This window comes from Medicago sativa, chromosome 5 (assembly GCF_051527215.1).
Source record: "Medicago sativa cultivar Bolivia chromosome 5, Bolivia_mono, whole genome shotgun sequence".
Classification (NCBI taxonomy): Eukaryota; Viridiplantae; Streptophyta; class Magnoliopsida; order Fabales; family Fabaceae; genus Medicago; species Medicago sativa.
Genome location: NC_140753.1, coordinates 21,123,162 through 21,138,534, shown reverse-complemented (window position 1 = coordinate 21,138,534; position 15,373 = coordinate 21,123,162). Strand labels below are relative to the sequence as shown.

The window sequence follows — 15,373 nt, the reverse complement described above, 5'->3', positions numbered from 1 at the left end:
CAAAAAAAAAAAAAGTAGATGCAAGAGAAAAATGTGGAAAAAAATAATAGTCCAAGTTACTATCGGTCCAACAAGTAATTTTTTGTGTGTGAATATAACAGACTTAATTCATTTCGTTGATAATATGAATACATAATTACATACATAACAAGTAATTTTTTGTGTGTGAATATAACAGACTTAATTCATTTCGTTGATAATATGAATACATAATTACATACATTAGTGAATAAGCGGAAACTAGCAAGAGATCTGTCCGCTTTAGCTAAAGTTTCGACAAGCTCTTTCGTTGTCTTCTAATAAACTCAATCATAGAGTTTGCAAAATGTGAACAATGAATTCTAAAAAATCTTGAAAGATAACTTCTAAAACACAAAGCATGTGTGTTCATCCCTTGTGCAAATTTCTATACCGTTATGTGTGGTCATCCCTTGTGCAAATTTCTATACCAACATTATGTGTGTTCATCCCCTGTGCAAATTTCTATACCATTATGTGTGTTCATCCCTTGTGCAAGTGCAAATTTCTATACCAACATTATGTGTGTTCATCCCTTGTGCAAATTTCTATACCATTATGTGTGTTCATCCCTTGTGCAAATTTCTATTCTATACCAACATTGTTTTTGTTGGGTCACGAGGGGAGTCAGGGGGACCGCCCACATCTAGGCCAGAGCAACCGCACAAGTGAGAGAGATGCCACTCTCTTACCCAAAACCTTAAGGCAACCAAAACCTTAAGGCAATGTTGTGCAAATTTCTATTCTACACCAACATTGTTTTTGTTGGGTCACGAGGGGAGCCAGGGGGACCGCAAATTTCTATACCATTATGTGTGTTCATCCCTTGTGCAAATTTCTATTCTATACCAACATTGTTTTTGTTGGGTCACGAGGGGAGCCAGGGGGACCGCCCACATCTAGGCCAGAGCCACCGCACAAGTGAGAGAGACGCCACTCTCTTACCCAAAACCTTAAGGCAATGTTGTGCAAGGCAATGTTGTGCAAATTTCTATTCTACACCAACATTGTTTTTGTTGGGTCACGAGGGGAGCCAGGGGGACCGCCCACATCTAGGCCAGAGCAACCGCACAAGTGAGAGAGACGCCACTCTCTTACCCAAAACCTTAAGGCAATGAGTTTATGGATCCTCTCACTTATAAAGTGTTCAACCTCCACTTTTCTATCCGATGTGGGACATATAACTAATACTTGCACACAACAATCTCCCCCTCAAGTGTGAGTCCATCAAAATTCATCATGCTCACCCCTCAAGCGGAAGATCTTTCATCCACACACGTATACTTGTACCACTGTTGCCGCACTCAACGGAACCCGCCGCCTGAACACCCTTGGTCAGGAGGACTTTCGACACAAGGAGCCGGTCGAACCCTTCGTCAAACCACGGCTCTGATACCACTGTTGGGTCACGAGGGGAGCCAGGGGGACCGCCCACATCTAGGCCAGAGCAACCGCACAAGTGAGAGAGACGCCACACTCTTACCTAAAACCTTAAGGCAATGAGTTTGTGGATCCTCTCACTTATAAAGTGTTCAACCTCCACTTTTCTATCCGATGTGAGACATATAACTCATACTTGCACACAACACTTTTGAGTAGTGGTGAAACCTTATATATTGGATTTTAAAAACGGGCTTCCTGATTCATTAAAATTTATATTGGATTGAAATAAAACTATAATTTACTTTTCGACAATTTATAGAACTATAGTAATTTATTGATCTAATTATTTTTAAGAATGAATAGTAGTAATTATAACCCTTCAAAAAAAAGTAATTATATAGTTTGGGTGAATAAAGCCCGGTACAAATATTCCAATTCCTATCCATTTTGGTTACGAAAAGAAACACTAGCTTAGTTGTTGTTTTCGATTTGACCACTTTGTTATATGTAATTTTGCTTTCTCTGCCTGCAATTTTAGCCAACACAATGATGAAATAAAATTAGATAATCCAAATTCAAAACCAATATTACATCCGTCCTGATTTATCTGAGCCAGTTTGGTTTTTCACACAGATTAAGAAAAATGTATAAATAAAGGGGAAAGTAGAATATGTTGTATTGAGAATGATGAAAGTAGCATTAATTAGAGTTATATTGTATTGGGAATGATGAAAATTGTATTGAAAATTGAAATAGTTCAGTTATTTTGGTACACTTTTTTTTAGAAAATGGGTCAGATATTCCAGGAAGGAGGAAGTATACCACAAGTAAGAAACCAAAGAATACAAAGAAGATTGCATTAGTTATAATAAAATGTCAAATGTCAGTGTAAAACTCAATTGCATAGATGATACATATCTTTTAGATCTAAATCATCACGAAACTAAATCTATAACGTTTTTTTTTTTTTTGAGGGATAAATCTATAATGTTTAGATATACACAATGAAAAACTTATTTTAATGATAAAAAAAATGATTTAACATTTTAGAAAGTGTCTTCTTATATGTGTGTCTAAGCATCTAATACATGATCTTACGATTATACAAGACTCTCTTTATCCTTTAGGGTTATGTTAACTTTGTTCTAAAAACATAAGTTAAATAATTTAAATATAAAATATATATGTATTTAAAATGACAAGTTTTAAACTTTAAAAAGTTGAATAAATGGATAGATAGCTAGTTAAATTTACCTCTTTATCCCAGTCACATCGAAGTGTAATCAAACACAAAATTAATGTTTGAGTTGCTGTTCCTCCAAAAATCATCCCTGCCCAAATTCCCTGATTGTTCAATTTGAATACCAATTAGCTTACATTCTAGTAAAAATACTTATTAATTAACAAATTTTAGAAACTAAGACAAAAAATGAGTAAATAAAGAAATTGAACATACCATAACACCTTGATCAAAGTACCAACCCATTAAAAATCCAAGAGGAACCCCAATCATATAGTAGCACCCCAAATTTATATATGCAACATATGATTGCCACCCTGATCCGACAGCCACTCCTATTTTCACATCGTCAATCAAGCATAATCGATCATAAAACGTTTGATTTGAATCATAACTATTTTTAAAATCATGCATATATTTGAGATTAAATATTTGAATTTGAAATGTTAATTGTTAAGGTGATACCTGATAGAACTGGTTGGACACTGTTGAGAAGAATTGTGAATGCTAATAGAAGAGAAAGCTTGCTTACTTCATCAAGAACAGGTTTACTAGTAGAGAATATGTAGCCAAATTTATCATGAAATATCATAATCAACATCCAGAAGAAAAGTCCAATTATTAATGATGTCAACACAGACACTATAGTAGCAAATTTTGCTCCTTTCCCATTCCCAGCTCCAAGCTCGTTTGCAACCCTCACTCTGCAATATTGCATTGACTTGCATTATTATTACATGTATATTAATTTGGTTTGTAGCACCATATACTTTTTTTTTTCTCTTTAAAGACATTCTTACAATGTTTTCTTGAAAGAAACATTTTAAAAAAGTTTTTTAATTTTTTTGTTGGATTCTTAGAATGTTATTCTATCAAAAAGAAAAAGAAAATTGTTAGGAAGTGTAAAAATTTAAGTTACAAACTAATTGAGTGATATACTCCCTAAAAAAGTATTATTTTCAATAAAAAGTTTGTTTGGAAGATTCAAAAAAGAAAAACTTTGTAATTAGGTCTAGGTTTCATCTTAAAGCTCTTATTCACGTCTTTTGTTGAGGAGAGCTTTTGATCGGTTATATATATTTTAGTTTGTTAAAAAAAAAAAAAACTTAATCTCTCCTCAAGAGTTTAAAAGATTGAATCGCATTTTGATCCACCCCTAAAAACTAAACACTGCTTAACTAAATGTGACACACTCCTTGAAAAAAAAATTTGTGACACACTATTAAAAAATATACTATTATTTTGTATATGATATATTCCTCAATAGGTATTATTTATAAAATAAAATTTAAACAAAAATGATTCATAGGAGTAATTAAAAGTAAATAAGGAATTTGCATAACGTCATTAGGAGGGGGAAGACAGTGGCACCCAATAGTTATAAATTATAGGGTCATGCTAACCGGTGCCCCCGGGACACTGGTTAAGCATACAAAAAGAGGAAATTATTACCATAAAAGGAAACTTTGTTGACTTATTTATGGATTAATTATACAATGTTCAATGCAATAATTACTATATTTTTCCCTTTTTAGTTCCCTTAACCAGTGCACTGGGAGCACCGGTTAGCATTTCCCTAAATTATAATGCATGGACTTTTTCTGTTTCAAAAACTTATGGCTCTATTCATAAAGTCTGTTGTCTTTATTCTAGTAATACTATTTAATGGATATCAATATTTGAGTACTACTATTTAATGGAAATCAAGTACTAGTATTGAATATGTCAAATAAAATTGGTGGCTGTATGGAAACATATACGTGGTCGTCAAGTAAACCAATTAGTGACCAAAACAAATATTTGTTCTTAGTCTTCCCTTATGATTCACTGAATTCATGAAAGCTACACCAAACGGAATGTAACAGCCTCCAATATGTAGCCATCACAAAACTCAATAATATATATAGGTTTGTCCCGTTCACATAAAGAAACCTAGAATATTTATTTATAATAATAAATTAAAGTTATTAACAAGAAATGGGCAACACAAACACGTAAGAAATCATTGTCGTTTTATTTATATTATGAGGCTAAGGTAGTACTTTATCTAGGGACTTCAAATCATAGATAACCATTCATATTTTACTTTCATAATGCACAATATCTTTGTTTGACTAGGCACCAACAATTTTTTCTATGACGCCTATATTATGTTTTTCTTTTTCAGGAAATATTATGTTTTTTTAAAACCTTATATCGTCATAGATTCCGTGTGTTATTTGAATTTTTGCACAACGTACAAAAGTCTCAATCACCACCGCAATTTAATCTTGGCCTATATTTTTATTAGATAATTATTCGGTATGTCATGTTAATCATCCACCCAATGAGACTCTGCAAGTTTGGTCTCATTATGTTTTAATCTTAGCCATGATTTCATTCAACAAAAAAATAAAATAACAACTACAAAATTTAGAATAGCATGTAAAACAAAAATAAGATAAGCATGTTACCCTGTTGCAGCAAAGAATGCCAATGGAATCATCATTTCCAACCCATTTATTGTCATGCTGCCAAACAAAACATACTATGGATCAGCACAAAAATAATCATCAAGATAAAAACAAAAACTGTAAGATGGAAAAATAGGCCATATGGACAATATTAAAAATGAAAACACTCAATTTTAATCAATTTCCATTTTCTTGATCGACTCACAAAATAAACAATTTTAAAAATTAAATTACCATATGGATAGAGCATCTACTGCAATCTCAGCATTTGGAAGATTCCCGGTCATTAATATCAGAATTCTATAATACCAATTCTCCAAACTGCAAACAGAAAAAATAAAAATCAAAAAACACAAACAAAACAAACATATTCTGTTCAATAGATCAGATACATTAATTATTCAATATTATTCAATAAAATTAATTAAAAGAGCAAAACTTACCATAGCATAACACCAGAAGCAGCAGAAAGTTTAACAAATTCCCAAAGCCCAGAAAAAGCCTCCATAGAAAACCCATTCCAAGTCAAAGGACAACCACCATAAACAGTGTAACAAAAAAGCCCAACAGTAAGGGCCCACCAAGAGAAATTCAAAGTAGCAGCAGTTCCAATAACACCAAACTGAAACTTAAAGACAAACAACCAGCTCACAAAAACATGAACCAAAAGTGCAAACAAAGACACCCAAGCTATAGCAGCTGTTTTGAGCTGGCTTTGTAAGAATCTGTTGAGAGGAAATTGAAATGCAAATGCAAAATGTAATGGTATCAACCACACTGAAACTTGTCCTGATAATACTGCTAAATCTTCTGGTTGGCCCAATAGTCTTAACACTGGCGTTGCAAAAAGGTAGATTGGTAAGAGAAAAATACAACATATGAATAATACTATCCATGATCGTTGCATGTATACTCCTAACATGTAATATTGTTTTGCTCCAAATGCTTGTCCACATAATGTTTCTAATGCACTTGCCATTCCTAACTGAAAAATCATAAAACAAAAATTGATTAGTTCAATAGTAGAAAAAGGTCGTAAGCCATGAGGATACGTTGAGGCGGTTAACCGCGGGGATAAAAGAGGAATTATCATTGTGTACCGTTAGGGATTTTTGCATTCACACAATCAGTACATCAGTAATCGCTGAATCGATATTAGACCTACTAGGTTTTAAATTTGGTATTTAATTCTTTAAAAAATAAATCAAATTCTACATTGAAATATGGAGTATTTGATTTCAATCAAACGACCACTGATGTACTGATTGCGTGAATAATAATGACGATTGTCAATGTCGAAACAGGGGATTTGAATTTGTCAAAGAATCTAATTACCATGGATCATAAACAAATATACAAAAATAAAGTATAAATTGGTATAGCTTAGCTCTTTATTTTTTTGTGCTAGTTTTTTGAAATGAAGTACTAGTATATTATAATGGAATTAATAGTGTTATGTAGACGTACCAAGAGGCCAAAATCAAAGCCAACAACAACATTATTGGCTATGGAGATAGCTGCAAGTTCAAGGTCACCAAGATGACCAGCAAAGGCTTGAGTGATGACCAACATCATATAAGATGCAATACGGCTGAAAATTGCAGGGCCAACTATATGCCATAGCTTCTTTGATTCAATCCAAACCTTTCTTGTAAGATCTTGTGGTTCTTCTTCTTCATTTGTTGTTGAAAGATGATGATTTTGTGATAATAATGGAACCTTTGTTTCACCTAATGGAGAAGCTAGTTCCTTGCTTGGCATAGCTAGCTAGGTCTTCGTGCGTGAAGCACGAGGGGTGGTAAATTTTGTTTGGTTAATGAAAATCTCAAAAAAGTGAAGGAAAAAATAAAGATGAGAAGAATGAATGATTGAAAGGTTCTATTTCATTTCATTTTTGTAAAGTGGCTTTTAAAGGAAATTGGTGTTTGTCTAAATAAAATTAATATAAGAATTTCTTTTAATAAGATAAATAAGTGTCACTGGTTGGGATCAGTTGCAAACTTTAATACTCTCTCCGTACTATAGTAATCACCACCCTGATCATTTCAACAACTTACTAATAAAAATGAGTAAATATTATAGTACTAGTACGTGCATTCATAATTAAAAATAAATGAAAAAATATATATCCAAATAAATGAAAAAAATTCTTTTTTTTTTAATTTAAAATAATTTAGAAATATTTCTAGAAAATACATAAACAAGTTATTATTAGTATAGTTAGAGCATTCTTATGGTTGAGAAATCATATGGGTAGGAGGGAAGGTGGGTGTGAATGTTTTGGAGATGATGTGTTACTCGTTTGTACGTTGCACAAACACAAAGAACACGAACATAAAGATCCAAGAATCACGAATATCTAAGTGGGTCAAGACAGGGCAAAGAAAAGGCTGAGACTGTCACACACTGTAGACTAAGCCACAAACAAAGCCTTTGCCCTTCCGCATAGAGTCATTGCTTACGCACGATACTTTTAGATATGAACAAATAAAAAATATTATAATCTATGTGCTCGTGGACAATCGTAAACTACTTATTTGACTTTGGTTCTTGTGAATGAATGATTGGACACTCTTTAAAGATTTTAAATTAAGAAAATTATTCTTTTAAAAAGTTAAATATTTTACTCCCTCCGTTTTAAAATGAGTGTCGTTTTAGGTGTTTACACACATATTAAGAAATGCAATGATTAAAAGAAAGAGAATGGTTATTTTACCAAATTATCCTTATTAACTATTGGTTAGTTTTAAAAGTAATACTTTGGAAGTAGTGTGCTGAGTATTAATTGGAGGGTACAATTGAAAAGAAAAAGTTATTATTGCATTGGAAACCGAAAGCGACATTCATTTTGAAACAAATTTTTTTGGCTAAAGCGACACTCATTTTGAAACGGAGGGAGTAGTTTTTAATTTATTAAATATATCATTTTTAATAAAACTTATTATTTAAGGTTTTTAAAGAGTGTATCGAAAACACTCGTTAGCCTTTTTCTTTACAAAAAAAACTTCCTATTAAATTCTTATTATAAACTAAATAATACCTTTTTGGTTCATTAAATTTTACATTTGTATTAGATTAATCCTTTAAAAAATTTAGTTTTAAATTGGTCTTTGAAGTCATACAACGTTGGTTTTCTTCATTCAACTATGTCAAGAGATGCTTATGTGTGTGTTAATCGATGACATGGTAAGTAGGAATCATTAAAAACAAATTAGAGAGGATTTATTATTTCATTTTTATTAAAACAAAAAAAGTAAAACATTAACAACTCATTTTTTCGGGGTTTTCTATGATCTTCATCCTCTTCATATACATCAACATTCACAATCTTCTCTCCATTTTCAAAGTTAAACCCAGTAAAATCATCATTATAGAGTATAGTGCCTCTCTCTCTTTCTCTCTCTCTCTCTCTCAATCACAATCACTAATTCATTGATTCCACCATCAGTAACCTCAACAACAATATCTCACTACCACAGCGAATTACCAGCAAAACAACAACCAAGATTCTTGTTCCATCCTCAAGATCTAGATTCATTCACCTCTTTCACCAAATGGTGTTGTCGTTGTTGTCGTCTAGGTTTGATTCATTCACCTCTCTAAAAAATCCCACATTGTTGTTGTTGGGTTCGAGATTAATTTGTGTTGTAGTAATTTCGAGAGGGAAAAGTGTATGAGTTTGATCCCTTTACCTCTTCTAGATCTTGCCTTCTGGTTCTAGATGCTCCTTGTAAGGGAGGAAAATAAAATATGCATTATACATTTAAATAAAATGATTTTGCTTCATGAGTTGAGTAGACTCTATTGTTTGCGTAATTCAAATATTGCATTTATTCATTCTTTCTGTGTCTACATATAATCATTGCAATCATTGACAACTGTGAATACAAGGTAGTAGTACTAAAATCATTTGGAAAAACAACTTCCAACGAAAATAAGTTTGGGTCGATTTGGTCCTCTTTTCGAGCTCCTTCGCTCAACTAAGATAAAATATTAATTATCTCACTCAACAAGTCTATTCAACATAAAGGGTATCATTTCTACAATGATACAGCTCTACAAACCCATGGGTGTTCAGCTTGCAACGGGGACAACAGTCAATAATTCGGCTAAGCTACGACACTCCACAAGAAGAAAAACATTATCTTCTTGCTACAATTTAAAAAAAAAACCATCAAAGTAAAAACTGCTCTCTCATCAGAGCATAATACAAATCCTCCTTGGATTATGATCGTATTCAAAGTATCACAAAGATCTTCTTCAGATCGTTTCTAACACAATCAAATTGACATCCCTTTTTTTGTTTGTTGTCATTCGAAGTCATCACTTCGAACGTCTTGAACTAACGACTTGGGGGGCTTATTTTCTGGACTAGTCAAAAGCCTAGCCCGCCACAAATTTAGGCCCATTTACTCAGAGGCCCAACAACCAAAGCCTACCCTCGGACATCAAATCCTCTCTGACCAATAATATATAAAGACTCCAAATGGTATGTAACCTTAACGACCATTCAATTTCATGATTAATGGATGTCTTTCATAATGGTTGCCCCATTATCACACCATTACTACATAACGGTTTCCTCGACCTTATATAAATAGCTCTTGACAAGCTCACAAGATATGTATATCTCCATGCTCCACTCTTGCTCATATACGTACTTGAGCGCTGGAGTGTCTGCAGGGATAACACCATCTTTTCCCCAACGGGATGTGACCATCACATCCTCATAGCACCGTCATCAACGATTAGAGCACAAACTTCCATAGATTCATCACCATTGTGAGTATCTTTACCTTACTCGGGTAAATTTTTTGTTTGTTTTGAACAAAAACTTATAAGATACATAAGATGAATTCTCTCGTCTCAATCAGATTTTTCGAGTGATGAATTTTATCCTAAGCTATATATTTTGTTATTTTCTTATCTAATATTCACTTTTATTAGTTTAAAATTTATTTGGATGACCTCTAGTAGATCCGATCAAGCTATGAATGTGTCATAAATAATAAAACCGATCAAAACAAAATTAATCTTGTAAAAAAGTTGGAGGGGACCATTCTAACTTTCCCTTGTAAATCTTGAAAAAGTCGCGTGACGACATACAAGAAATAAGAAGAATCACAAGAATGTTAATTTCGAATCCCATTTATAGGTGGTGATGGTCATTACTACATTAGCGATACCAGGGGCGGTGGCACCCCCAGCTAGCCTGAGCACTAGCCCGGGCTCAGCTGCTACTTTCTTTGTACCAAGTTCAGCCTAATAGCCCTTTTCCTACTTTAAAAAATAAATAAAATTGGGCAAAACTGAAAATTCTCACACGCAAAGAGATCTCAGAAAGGACATTTATTTATCTCCTAATTTTATTTAGCACACTATTGACAGGTTCATCTCTCTTATTTTGAATGGTTAATTGTTTAAATTGACCATGTAAAATAAAAAACATATATTCTAGCATTGTAATTCGAGTTTTTTCTTATTTTTTATCCTATAATAATAATATATGCGTAGTATAAAAATGTGACATAGATGTTGAATTTTTTCATGATTTTTTCTATACATGTTTAGCACGTTAAAATATAGCTTTACACAAAAAATTAAAGTTTTTCGACCAGGGACAAATTAATTATGAATTTTTATTCCCCATAATTATGAATTTCTTAAACAATTTATAATTAATTTGTATCTCATTTAAAAACTACAAAATTTCATTGTGAAGGTTCTTATCATCTTCTAGTCATGCCTGCAAAATTAGGGAACTAAATTTGACCTATGAGTATATGCTTACTCGGAACAAAATTTCAAATTTGCACGTTTTGGTTGAAAAATCAAAATAAATTGAAACGGCTTCGAAATGTTATGAAACTTTACAAATTCTTTTTATGTATTTTTATAGATGTCTCTGCAAATAATGAGTTCAAAATTTGATTTATAGGTCGAGATTTCCGTTGTTTTGTTTTTTGAGTTTTTGACACTTTAAAAATTCATAATTAATTTGTCGTTTGTCGAAAATTTATAATATTTTGTGTAAAGTCATATTTTAACGTTCTTAACACGCTATATTTTGCGATAAATTTTTTACACAGGCTCTATAATTTCCCTAGCTTCGCCACTGAGCGATACTGCCATAGGTCAAGAGGACGAGAGTATAGGCTGTTATGTTTATTTCATTTCGGGATAAATAAAGTGACATCTATGTCCTTTTGATGGTTAGATTTTGTAATGACCCGTTTCAAGGACGGACCTATAATTTTAAGTAGGGTAGACAATATATATAATTAAGCATAAGTAAAATATGTATATATCTAAATGTTATATAATATTCTGTTGTGAATTTGAACAAATAATCATACCAATAAAAGTTAGATGTGTGGAGTAAAGAAAATATTAATTAATGAGTAAAGTAGTTTCGAGCAACAAAAACAACAAACAAACTTAGATCTAAGTGTAAAACAACACCACAAACATATTCAAAGAAACAAATATAAGAAAGAAGAAGAAAAAAAAAACACATCAATATTGTTTGCCCATTTTTAAAAAAAAAATTATTTACCCAGTTCTGTCCAAAATGACATACTCTGCGGGAGAGAGTAGCTCTCTGATCCACTATGATAAAAGTGATATAAAGAGGTTACAAGAAATTAGCTTAAAAGTTCAAAAAAAAAAACAAACCTTAATTTCTACCCATTTTCAAGTCACTCACACTCATAAATGAATTCTAAGAGAAAACACTAAAGGAAGCTTTTTTATCCTTCCAATAATGAAATCTCACTACTCAAAGTGTTTACAAATGTTTTCCGACCCAAAAATTAAACTCTCACCAAAGACACACAACCCTAAAGTTCCCTCCTTTGGTTTCCCAAGTTCCCTCCTTCAGTTTCTCACCAAAGCACAAATGTTTTTCAATCAATGATTTGGGCGTCAACGTTGCAGATCCGGAAGCATGTGTATTTTGGTGACTTAGATTTTATCATATTATTTGTAAGCATTTTGTCGTTGTATGCTATTAACTTGGGTATTGTGAATTTGTTCGCGATTCACCCTTTACGTTTATAGCAAGTTTTGTATCTGATGTACTCTATCAATTTGAATGAATAAATATCGTTTTGTTTTTGTCAAAAAAAAATCTATTGATAAATGTTAAGAACACTCTCTTTCTAATACAACTAGTAAAAGACCCGTGCATTCGCACGGGTCGCGAGCCATTACGATAATTATCGTCACAATCAACATATATAACCGAATAATAAAAATAATTTGAACAGAAAAAACTTTTAGTTAAGAAAATATACATAGTGAACTTCCAAAAGTTATCACCACTTGAATATGCTGAAACCTTAACAAAAGTAGAGCTTGTTGAATAAAGTGTCAACACCACTCTTATTACGACAATAGTTTAAAATATAACGATAAGCATATAACATAGATGAAAATATATTACAAACTATAAGTTCTCAAAAACTTCTTTGAAAACGACATTGGTGGTAGACTTCAATGCATGATTTTCTTTGTCATGAATTACGATCTTAAGACCTTTTTTGCTCTTTACCCTTGATATTGCCACATACAGTTGACCATGACTAAACACACTCCAAGGAAGATATAATCCAACATAATCCAGTGATTGTCCTTGAGATTTGTTGATTGTCATAGCATAACAAACAGTAATTGGGAATTGCCTTCTAGAGAGCTTGAATGGCCATGGAGACTGTGTAGGAGATATCTCCATTCTCGGGATATAAACAATTGCTCCAATGTTCTTACCTGAAATAACCTTTGCTTCAATAACATGGTTTGCTAGTCTTGTTACTATAAGTCTTGTTCCATTACAGAGACCCTCTGATTGGTCAATATTTCTGAGTAGCATTATAGGTGTACCGATCTTGAGTTTTATTTTATGGTTGGGCAGCCCTGAAGTTGTGAGAGTATTTAAAAACTCAGGGGTCAACACATCAAAAGACTCATTGCCATCAGCTTCGGATCTATCAACAGAATCCGCACTTAAATACTCTTTTTCATCACCTATAAAACATTTAAAAAAAACTACAATTAATGATACAATTATAACAGGAAATTTTGAAAACATGTTGAAACATTGTATTACCTGGAATCAAGCCCAAAATATATTCATTGATAGCATTAACAATCTCGAGTGTTCCACCCAAAATAGCTCTAGATTGTAAAATTTTTGGATCCTTGTAATTATGGACTAAGTTTGGATATGTGCTTTGAACAATCGCCTGAATTGGATCATCAAAATTAGTGATCAACAAATCTGATGGAATGTCAATATCTGCATACCCATCATTAGGTTCTGACAACTTCCCATCTCCGACATTTAATATCCATTTGGAAAATTCCTCCAATTCTGAATCATTGGATGTTTGGATATTTTGTTGCAGTCGCATGTTCTTTGTAAGCCTCAACACTTGACAATGATCCCATATATATGATGAATTGATAGTTGCATGAACTATATCAGAGCGACCTCCTCCTGGTACAACTGGAAGGATTTGTCTAAAATCACCACCAAATACAATAACTTTCCCTCCAAAAATTTGTGATGAAAAACGGGTGCCAGACATTATGTCTTTGAGTGTTCTATCTAACGCTTCAAAACAAAACCTGTGAGCCATTGGAGCTTCGTCCCAAATGATTAACTTGGCCATTTTTATAAGCTCTGCACGATCACTCCCTTTATCTATATCACATGATGATGACTCAAGAGCAGGTATTGGAATCTTGAACATTGAATGTGTTGTTCGACCTCCCGGCAGTAATAGTGATGCAATTCCAGACGTAGCAACTGTCAAAACAATTTGTTTTTTTGAACGTATGTAAGAAGCCAAGGTTCTCCACATATACGTCTTCCCTGTGCCACCATGATCGTAAAGGAAAAACACACCTCCTTTTTGGTTGTTTACAGCTTCCATTATTTTTTGGAAGACACCTCGTTGTTCATCTTGTGAATATATCAAAGACATAATAAGTCAATTAGTAATAAACAATTTTTTTTTCTTCGAAGAAGCTATTAGTAATGCACAATAGGCATGACTCTTTTATAAAAAAAAAAAATAGATATAACACAATCAACATAGTAAAATATACATACCTGTGAGACTTTGGTATAAGCCATTAAATTCTTGAAGTTGCTCATTATGATTATAAGCACGCTCTTCATAAATAAATCTATTCCCCAATTGCTCAGCAACATATCCATTTGGATATGGCATACCAGGATAGTCCTTCAAAGACTTGCGATTCTTTTGCAAGTGTCTCTCAATTTCAATTAGTGTCAAATTGGAAATTTCTTCATCAGTCAACCTTAAATCTGGTAAAAAAATAATAAAATTACAATGAGTGGTAAGTAGAATTTTTTTCAATATATATGAATTACCATTTAAATTTGTACCTCTATTAGTTAACAATAATAATAATAATAATAATAATAATAATAATAATAATAATAATAATAATAATAATAATAATAATAATAATAATAATAGGAATAATAATAATTTTCGATCAGTGAGAAAAATTGAGAGTATCAATATGCAATGATGGTTGAGAAATTTAAGGAATATTCTAAACAAACTTGACTTTTGTTAAGAACTAGCATGAACACCCGTGCCAAGCACGGGCTAGAATTCCGTCAAACTTAAGGGAGATAATATTGTGATGTAGCAGAAGTCCGTTAAAGTTCAACATTAGATGAAAGAGTGCAGGTTGAATATCAAAAGAGTGAAAAACTCATACTTAAGCCTTAACGTTTTGGATGAAACTGTAGTCTCATTTTCAGTGTTGTTGCCCTTTCTCCGATGTGTTGATCCACATTATTGTTGGCTCCACCAAAAAGTCCAACTGTGGTATGATATCCTGGTTCAATGTTGTAGGGGAGAGGGAGTGTTCTAGGTGGTGGATCACGAACACGGAGAATCTGAAACTTAATGGAGAGATGTTAATGTGTTAAGTGTAAGTTAAAATTTTATATTGTATGCAAGAGTAGATGTGAACAACATATAAATAATATGGTCCATGTTGTAATGCCTTGAGACTTTGGATGAAGGTTTGATGTTAATCTCACTCGTGTGATTGCTCTTAGCCTAATGTAAGGGTGTTCAAAACTGAACCAATCCAATACAAAAACCACAAACAGAACCAATCCAAACCGAAACTACAAAAAACTGCATTTGATTTGGATGTATTCGGATCACTTTTTTACTCAACCACATGGTTTGGTTTGGTTTGCGGTTTTCATTTTACCAACCGAACCAAA

General features: G+C 32.7%; 2 protein-coding genes across 2 annotated transcripts; both read right to left on the bottom strand.

Moving 5' to 3' along the window:
• Positions 1-1,713: 1,713 nt before the first annotated feature.
• On the bottom strand, positions 1,714-6,974 carry LOC146920957 (protein DETOXIFICATION 27-like). The gene is made up of 8 exons (XM_085714366.1): positions 6,562-6,974; positions 5,538-6,079; positions 5,329-5,415; positions 5,095-5,151; positions 3,107-3,345; positions 2,858-2,976; positions 2,656-2,745; positions 1,714-1,927 (listed from the first exon to the last, which is right to left on the bottom strand). Exons 1-8 carry the CDS (start codon positions 6,853-6,855, stop codon positions 1,868-1,870), a joined length of 1,488 nt encoding a protein of 495 aa, XP_085570492.1. The 5' UTR covers positions 6,856-6,974; the 3' UTR covers positions 1,714-1,867.
• Positions 6,975-12,353: 5,379 nt separating this feature from the next.
• Positions 12,354-14,053, bottom strand: LOC146920956 (uncharacterized). The gene is made up of 2 exons (XM_085710749.1): positions 13,202-14,053; positions 12,354-13,119 (listed from the first exon to the last, which is right to left on the bottom strand). Exons 1-2 carry the CDS (start codon positions 14,028-14,030, stop codon positions 12,542-12,544), a joined length of 1,407 nt encoding a protein of 468 aa, XP_085566875.1. The 5' UTR covers positions 14,031-14,053; the 3' UTR covers positions 12,354-12,541.
• Positions 14,054-15,373: the final 1,320 nt, after the last annotated feature.

Coding starts and splice junctions, on each gene's coding strand:
- LOC146920957 (XM_085714366.1), bottom strand. CDS start 6,855: ATGCCAAGCAAGGAACTAGCTTCTCCATTAGGTGAAACAAAGGTTCCA. Junction 5,152..5,328: donor GTAGATGCTCTATCCATATG/GTAATTTAATTT, acceptor TTTGTTTGGCAG/CATGACAATAAATGGGTTGG. Junction 1,928..2,655: donor GATGTGACTGGGATAAAGAG/GTAAATTTAACT, acceptor CTAAAATTGCAG/GCAGAGAAAGCAAAATTACA.
- LOC146920956 (XM_085710749.1), bottom strand. CDS start 14,030: ATGGAAGCTGTAAACAACCAAAAAGGAGGTGTGTTTTTCCTTTACGAT. Junction 13,120..13,201: donor TATTTTGGGCTTGATTCCAG/GTAATACAATGT, acceptor AATGTTTTATAG/GTGATGAAAAAGAGTATTTA.